Below are 9200 nucleotides of genomic sequence, written 5' to 3'. Positions count from 1 at the left end.
AAGGGAACTAAACAGGCTTTCCAACGGTATAAGATTTATTGCCAAAAAGCATTGTTACCACAGAGAAACAACGTACCAAACACAAATGTCATTTTTTTTCATATTCTATTTTGCCTGGAAACGCTTCCAACAAGCTTGCGTGTCGCGTGAAAAATAGGCGTCGGTCCTATTTCTAGCATGCACGCGTTTTTGGCGCCGTGCGTATCACGCAGCCAGTGTGCAAGCTCTAACCTGTTAACATGGGAGCAAAAATAAAAAAGGACACGCCACGCAGCTGACACGCTCACGCCACGCAGGCAGTGTGAAAGAGGCCTAAAGCTTTGACTTTACAGTCGACTGTCTCTCGTGTGTTTTAAAGAGCAGCTAGGTTATAAAGTCCTCCATTATTTCAAATAAATCAACATCAAACATTTTGGAGGACAAGTTTGATTACAGTTGAATCAAAGTTTATGCTTTTTATTTTGAGGGCAACACAACCTAACTTTAGGGTTGGGCAATATATCAATATTATATCGACGCCGCTATATGATGCTAGATATCATCTTAAATGTTGTCTACTTTTCCTGGTTTTAAAGGCTGCATTACAGTAAGTAATGTCATTTTCTGATCTTACCAGACTTACCAGCTGTTTTATTATTTGCCTTTATCCTCTTAGCCATTGTTTCGACATTATTGGTGAAAATTTATAGAGATGTTCCGATACCAGTATCGTTAATGCTTCGGTGAAACTTATCAGCGATTATGCGAAACTATGCACCGATCCGATACCAAGTGATTTGAAGCCCTGAAAAAAAATCTAATGACTGACTGTCAAACTAGACAATAAAAGAAAGTTTTATGTCATTCATTCTCTGTCTGTATTTGTTCATTTTTCACAAAGGGTTTAACCTGAGCCATGCCGTACAACAATGATAGCAATCATATCACATCTGTACAGGGCTATACAGCTGTTAAAACATAATATATTTTTTTCCTTTCGCACTGGTATCGGATCAGTACTCGGTATCGGCCGATACGCAAGTTCAGGTATCGGACTCGGTTTTGGGAAGCAAAAAATGGTATCGGAACATTTGTAGTTATTTATCAAAACTCTCCTTGTGTTAAAGGTGCTCTAAGTGATGTCACGCGTTTTTTCTCTCTCTCTGTCTCTGTAGACAGCCCAGGCTCCACAAACGGCAACAAATACAAACTGGCCAACCTGCACCACCAAACATAACAAACAGTCTTCCAGCGTTCCAGCCAATAACCGACAAGAAAGATTTGGGGGTGGGGGTTGGGGGTTAGTGCGCGGAAGCACGGAAAGGAGGGGGAGGGGCAAGCTAGCCTCCGTTTTGTTTGACAATACTTCGAACGTCAACAAGAAGTGACGTAACCCAACATCGCTTAGAGCATCTTTAATAGTTTGTGAAAGCACCAACATTTAATCCTATAATATAGACATTGATGTATGTGGTCCAAAATATTTTCTTTAATTTATAGCGCCCAGCTCTACCTAACTTGCTGTTTAGTTATGGCCGTCTGCCAGCTCAATGCCGTTTCCTGTCCTATCCATCCTGGTGGACTTGTCCTGGTATCAGAGCATCGCTCTCCAGCCCCGTCGCCGCCACCGCTGACGTGAACGGCGTGTTCGTCTCCAGGGAGATTTCGTGGTCGTCCTCGAGCTTGACGGCGGCGGGAAGCAGCAGCAGTCTGTTGCAGCTCCGAGAACCGTTTGAGATCATCGACTCTTCGTCAAACTGCGCGCTCATGTCCTCCAGGTGATTGGACCCGACGATGATGTTGCGGGGTAGTTGCTGCGTTGCCAGCAGCTGCGGCGCGGGGACCAGCGCCTCCTTGTGGAGCGTCGTGTCGTGGTGGTAGGAAACCAGCTCGTCGCTGAAGTTCACCGCTTCCACCGCGTTGTTGGAGCGCATCTGGTTGCAACCCAGGATGGTGGCGAAGGCGCGGCGGAAGTCGGCGTTGAAAGCGTAGATGACGGGGTTGAGCGAGGAGTTGGCCCAGCCGAACCACACGAAGACGGTGAAGGTGGTGTCGCTGATGCATGGCGGGTCGCAGAACGGGACGGCGCAGTTGAGGACGAAGAACGGCAGCCAGCAGAAGACGAACACGCCCATGATGATGGAGAGCGTCTTCAGGACTTTGGTTTCCTTCTTAAACGACGACTTGAGCGAGGCTTCGTCGTTGGGCCGGGGGTGCTGCTGCTGCTGCTGCTGCTGCCGGTTCCGATTGGCGCCGTGGCCGTGGCTCTGCGCCTGCTCCGCCGCCCGCTCCAAAGAAGTGATGCGGCGGATTTGGATCTGAGCGATCCGGAAGATGCGGGTGTAGGTGGCGATCATGATCACCACTGGGATGTAGAAGCTGATGAGTGAGGAAGAGATGGCGTAGGTTTTGTTCAGGTTGGCGACGCAGCTCTTGGCGTTGGCGTTGCTGCTGTTTGTGAAGTTCCTGCCGCCGCCGTTGGCGCCGGCGGCTGCATCGGCGGCAGCCATCATTTCCACCACCTCCGCCATTACATCTACTTCCTCTTCCACTTGGTGCCAGTTGAGCTGCACTGGGATGAAGGAGATGAGGATGGACAGCAACCACGCCACCCCGATCATGACAAACGCCACCCGCTGAGTCATCTTCTGCTCGTATTTGAAGGGGCTGGCGATGGCCCAGTAGCGGTCCACGCTGATGATGCACAGGTGCAAGATGGACGCCGTGGAGCACATGATGTCGAAGGCGATCCAGACGCCGCAGAAGCGCCCGAACAGCCACGTGCCGGTCACCTCTGTGATGGCCTCCCAGGGCATCACAAGCACCGCCACGAGCAGGTCCGACACGGCCAGCGAGATGACGAAGAAGTTGGTGACTTTGGAGCGCAGGTGGCGGAAGCGGACCACCGCGGCGCACACCAGCGTGTTCCCGAGCAGCGTGGACACGATGAGCAGGGACAGGACGCAGCCGACGAGGACGCGCAGTCCCCCGCCGCCTCTCCCGCTGCCTCTCCCGTCCTCCTCCTCTCCCTCTCCCACGCCAGCCGGCCCGTCCAGCTCCGACAGAACTCGGGTGAAATTACTCCACGTCGTGTTTTCCATTTTCTCCCCCCACCCCCCTGCGCACGGATTAAAAAGTGCACAATAGGCGATTAATATCCACACGGAAAGGTGCGTCTCTTCTCTGGGTCTCCTAACACACAAACCATCCTCTGATGTCTCAGTGAAGAAGAAAAAAACAGCAAGGGAAACTGATGTCTTCAATGTATAATATAAAATCCTGCATGCGTCTTTTTATAAGATCCTCACTCCGGACGCGCAAAGCAGTGCATTTATCCAGAAAAAAAGCGCTCGGCAAAATGTTTTTTTAAATTGTGATGATAAATGAATAGCAGTGATACTTATAAATCCAGTCGGAGTTCAGTGTCTCCACAGAGCGGGGTAAAAAAGGTATCTGTCCTGTCTCTTTTAGTCCCAGTGTGCCTCCCGGTGCGCTGGACTCCGTTCTCTTTATGTGATGCTCGGACTCAGTCAGCTGGAAGCCTCTCTCAGCACAGGTAATAGATTACTGTCAGCCAATCCTGTGTAGAGCGTTTCAGCCTTGGATAAATGAATGTCTGAAATACGTATATTCTGAGGAAAAGAGGTGCTCTTGTGTGTTTCAGTGAGAGAGATTGAAAACACCCTCTAATTTAAAAGAAGATAAATACGACTCTAAAAGGACATTATTTTGAACTGAATCTATGCAATTCTCTACAGGGAACACAGGTTTTCATTTGGACTAATTACTATATTATCATCATTATTACATGGATATGTGACAGGGTGTGCATGAACTCCTCAGATAAAAGCAGAGGCTCAACACTTAGGTGGACATTTCAGAATAAAATGCAGAAATAAACAACGAATGAATGAATGCCTTTATTGTCATTGCATGCTCACATACGACATTCTTCTGTCTCTCATGAAAGAAAACTGTTCCCATTTACTCTGCTCAAACACACACACACACACACACACACACACACTCCCAGTGACAGACAGTATCATTTTCTTTTATTATTATAAGCAGCTGGCTGGAATAAAAAAGAAACATATTTTCCTGCCTCCTAAATCATTGTGTTTTTCTGCCCTCTCTCCTGGTCTGCTTTTATTACCGAAACTAGAGACTATAGAATAATAATAAGCCAATCAACTTCCACTCCATAGGAAATAAGCAACAAAACAACGCTGCACTGACTGCGATCCTCTCTCCACCCATATCCAACGCACAGCCAAACACTTCAGCACCCAACATTTCAAAATAAAACCCTCCTCAACTAAAGAGAGTCAACATAAAATCATCACATTTCACAAAGATTGCCTGTCACAGGCGGATGCAGTCATGCAGAAGCATCCCTTACATTTTAGAGCTTAAAGACCAAAGTTTTTCGAACAAAAAATAACAATAAAATAAAATATGAAAACAACGTAGCAGCATGCCAAAAGGAAAAACAATAAAGAAAAGAAGAGGGAGGAAGCCGAACCTTGTTATTTTTCCCTCCTCTCATTTCACTTTAAATAGTCCTGATGTATTTCAATCAGGAGAGACTTCGTTGCAGGTATGCAAAGATTTATTGTACATAAACATAATATGAAATGTACAAAGTCTTTGGGGATTAGATTCCATCATTAAAAATATTTTAAAGGGGTAGAGAAGCCAGACATAATCCCCCCCACCCCCCATGCTAGTTTCTGGCCGTAGTCCCTGGGCAGGTAGATGGCACAATAAAACACAAAGTATACAATACAGATACATAAAGTAATAAAAATCTACAGACATTATTGTCTCCCTATCCCACCCCATCTAGAGCTAAAACTAGAAAAGTGACAAAGTCTAGCGCATGAAACATATTGTTTTTGCCTGTACAGGGTTTTCTGTAGCCATTATAAGGTTTGGGTGCAGCACCCGAGCCGTTTTGGATAGCAGCTAAACCCAATGAATAGAACTAAAAGACTTTTCTCAGATCTAACGATTGTAGTTAGAATTATTTAGAAAGTCTAACTACTATTTCATTAGCAACTTTTGTCTTTAAGCTTTCGGAATGCTTTTTATTTATCTGCTCCAGCTTTTCCAACATTTTAGACACAGATATGGTGATAACGGTCCACAGTGATGTGAAAAAGAGACACAAAATCACCACAAAAGGACACAAACCGACTACAAAGAGACGCTAAATGACCACAGAGAGACAAGAGAACCCCAAAGAAAACAAAAATGGCCAAAAAGAGACACAAAGCGGGTACAAAGAGATGCAAAAACAAAAAAAATCCCACTAAAAGACATACAATGTATGGGGAAATATTTTTGTTAATTGAAAAACAACATTTTCTTGAGGAAGGACTCCTAAACCCCCTGGCCAAATACGCACACTTAAGTCTTCCACAAAGCTAGGGCAAACACTGCTGTAGTGTCTGGCCTTCAACCTAAAAAAATGATCTGACCATGGCAGATTGATTGCAATATATTATTTCACAGAAGACATTTTGATTAAAGCTCAGATGCAACCACCAGATGGCGCCAGCTGAACGCTGTCTTACATACTCCCAACACATGAAGTAGTTAGAGAAATGTTGTGGATATACACACTTAACCAAGGGCGTAGGCTTTGTTTCAACATTGGAAACATAGAAACTGGGGGGGGTCTGGTTCCTCACCCAGAAAATTTTGAGCGTCAAACACTGGATTTCCTGCACTCTGGTGAATTGTTATGCACCAATTTGTGCATTTTCTGCATCAATTTATAGTGCAAATGTCTTAATTTATATAAAGGAAATGACTATATTCCTGTATTATTTAAAACTTTCTGCATATTCAAAGCATGTGATGTGAGCATAATTAAATAAGAGAAATGAAAGTATGTCGTCCTCGTTAATTTGGCAACTTGAGATGTGCTCCCTTTTCTTCACTTTTTGGAAACATGCCTGTTGGATTTTGGGTTTAGCACTCCAACGAGAATCTCCATTGTTGAAGCACAATTCAGGCTGGGCAATATATCGTTATTATTTATATTTCGACACCGGTATATGAGGCTAGATATCGTCTTAGATTTTGGTGTCGTCTCTTCCTGGTTTTAAAGGCAAGTGATGTCATGTTCTGGACTTACCAGACTGTTCCAGCTGTTCTATCATTTACCTTTACCCACTTAGTCATTGTATCCACATTATTGGTGATTATTTTTCAAAACTCTCATTGTGATAATATTTTGTGAAAGCACCAATTGTCAACCCTACAACATCGCCGCAATATCGACATCGATGTATTTGATCAAAAATATGGTGATGTTTGATTTTCACTGTATCCCCAAGCTCTATGCGCAATTTCCTTTTTCAACTCATGAAGTAGTTATTCTCAGTTACTCATTAAGGTCATTTTTGTCCTTTTCAAACTTTTATTAAAGATGATCTGATGAACACATGCTGTGGATATCGGCATACCGAAACTACTTATTACCACTGGATTTAAAGTGATGTTGTTTTGCAGCTGTTCTACTGGCACAATTTCAGTTAATTTAGTTAAGTTTAAGGGATCAAAACATTGATTTCAATGCTGCCCTCAAGCCTCAAAAGAATCTGTCCTCAACGTGACTTCCATAAACCCCGGAAACACGAATACCTGTTTGTCTGCCTGCAGATCAAAGTCAGTTCAACACCTTCACTTACTGCGTTTGTAGTTGTGAGACTCAGTGTGTGTGTGTGTGTGTGTGTGTGTGTGTGTGTGTCAGACTGTTTACCTGCACATACCTAAGCTGAACACTCCGCTTCTTCTTTTTTAACATCTTTAATTCTTTGTGGTTACTTCTGTACACTTAGTTTTTACATGAACTCACTTAATGTGTAACCTAACCGTGTGTGTGCATGTGTGCGTGTGTGTGTGTTGGCGTGCACTTTGCCGCAAGGTGAGGGCTCAGTCGTCTTTGACGCAGGCTGCCTGGACCACGCCCCGTCTCCTCCTCTCCGGTGGTTGAGCCTGGTGGCAGATCTGGCAGCGTCTGACGGTTAAACGGTGAGGTGAAGAGTTGAAACTCTTAATTACTGTTTTTGGCGCGACTGTTGAGGGGCGGGGACGGCTGCTTAGTGAGTGTGGGATGTTTGTGTAAGTGTGCGTGTGTACACTTTTTGTCTTTGCATGTTTATGCATGTGTTTTATGCAACCCATTCTCGCTCCAAACTCATAAAATACTTGGTCAGTGTCTCTCAGCGTCAGATACCGACACAAAAGTCACCCTTCAGCGTCTGTATGGAGCAGCAGCTCGACCGCGGCGCTGTAAGATGACGTAGTATTAAGAGCGACAATGGTAGCAAGTAGTATGAAAGACCGAAAATCTGCGCTAGGAGGCAGGTTGGGGTGGTGGATGGGTCAAACTACACAGGACTGTCCCCAAGGAGACCGCGGTTCTTGTCCCATTCTTCTCCCCGGTGTCACTGAAACGTACATTTTGTAACCCCAGCCACCATCTTTTCCTAAACCTAACTGTCCCGTTGGAAGTGTGCCTATGTTCCCAAAGCCCTATGTTCCCACATTTCTAAGATTTTTTTTTCAAAATTAGGCCCTATGTTACCACAGTTCCCACATTTCTAAGATTTTTTTTTCCAAAATTAGGCCCTATGTTCCCACATTTCCTTTTTCATAAATTTGTATCAGATTTTATCCCCCTTTCTCCCAATTTGGTAGCCAATTGCACCCAACCTATTATCCAGTAGCAATGGACTACAGATGGAATGTAACCCTAACCCTAACATAGGGACTAATTTTAAGAAAAATCTTGGGATGTGGGAACATAGGGCTGACCCCGTCCCGTTCTTGTCCCGCATTTCCGTTAAACGTACGTCCCGACCCAGAGCGTCAAAACTAATGCCAAAAGGCACTTGACCAAGCATCGGTTTTGTTAGTTTTTGACTGTGTGTATGCATGAATGTACATAGAAACTATGCGTGATATTAAAGAACAGTTTTTTACTGTTTCTAATGTGACTCAATCAACTCTGAAGAAATGTTTCTAGTCCCCTCCACAAACCAACTCCTACCTGCTGTTGAAGTGTGTGCATGTCAGCGTAGTGTGTGTACGAGTGCAGTCTATAAACGGTGAAGTTGAACTTGCGTAAACCTGATGGTGTGGCTGCATCTAAAGAGTGTCTCTATAGGCATAATTTACAGGAGGGGCAGGGGTTACAACCCCCTCCAGTAATTCAAACTTGTCACTGCAACCCCCCTAGCCTGGCTCCGCCCTCCTATGTACTTCTGCTTAATTTACATTTGCATTCAGTACTCCTTCTGGGTTCACGGTATATTCTTGGGTTTTCTCCAGCCAAATATTTGGCGGTCCAATCAGCGAACAGAGGGAGTGACTGAGAACGATGACGTTGAGGTTGTGCGCTAGATGTGAAGCCATTTGGTCTGTTGTGGCAACGCTGCCGAATATCCAGACGTTAAAGCCCAAGCAAGAACAATATTTGCTGAGTTGTGCTGGTGGCCATGATGTTGTGGCCCTCCTCCCCACGGGGTTCGTGAAAGTTAGATTTTCCAGCTCGCTTCGTTAGTGGTGAAGGAGTTGGCTAAGACTAACGCTAGCGATGCTAATGCTAAATATAAGCCAAAAGTTGTCGGTCTCCCCTCTTGTTGCACATGCGCATGACATACGTCAGAATCAAATGTTAGCGATTGGTTATGGCAGATCCAGAGTGGCTCTGGGAAGAACCAATAGTTTTAAACTTCAACATAGTACCCGCCTTCAAGGAAGTTAACACTTGTCAATGGAGAGTGGCCAGACTCTCTGGACCAATGAAATGTATGAGAGTCTGGTAGGACCAGGCTAACCCCCCCCCCCCCAAACTTATTATAATTTCCTTTACATAAACAAAGACATTTGCACCATTAATTGATGCAGAAAAGGCACAAATTATTGCAAAAAAAATTCATCAGAACGCAGGAGATGAAGTGTTTGATATGCTCATAATTTTTGCTCAAAAGTGGAGATCTCAACCCCCCCGTATGTTGAACCCAAAGTTACGCCCTTGCATCTCGCTAACATAAACAGTGTTGCGGCCAACAGGGCGCGGCTCACCTGCAAGCTAGTCTGCATAATTAAAAAGAAGCAAAAGAAAAACTTGAATCTATCTCTTACAAGGCTCTGTATAGTTTACACAAGCATTGAATCTACATTGAATCCACTTTGAACAAGAA

The 9200-nt window shown here is 44.7% G+C and overlaps 1 protein-coding gene across 1 annotated transcript; it reads right to left on the bottom strand.

The window, feature by feature from the left end:
- Positions 1-1519: 1519 nt before the first annotated feature.
- LOC116056393 (D(1)-like dopamine receptor) lies at positions 1520-3244 on the bottom strand. The gene has a single exon (XM_031308571.2). It carries the CDS (start codon positions 3078-3080, stop codon positions 1545-1547), a length of 1536 nt encoding a protein of 511 aa, XP_031164431.1. The 5' UTR covers positions 3081-3244; the 3' UTR covers positions 1520-1544.
- Positions 3245-9200: the final 5956 nt, after the last annotated feature.

The sequence above is a fragment of the Sander lucioperca genome, chromosome 15 (assembly GCF_008315115.2).
Source record: "Sander lucioperca isolate FBNREF2018 chromosome 15, SLUC_FBN_1.2, whole genome shotgun sequence".
Classification (NCBI taxonomy): domain Eukaryota; kingdom Metazoa; phylum Chordata; class Actinopteri; order Perciformes; family Percidae; genus Sander; species Sander lucioperca.
The sequence above is the reverse complement of the archived record's forward strand: the minus strand, read 5'-3'. Positions and strand labels throughout refer to the sequence as shown.

Bases quoted from the DNA above. Each gene is read 5' to 3' on its own strand.
- LOC116056393 (XM_031308571.2), bottom strand. From the start codon at position 3,080: ATGGAAAACACGACGTGGAGTAATTTCACCCGAGTTCTGTCGGAGCTG.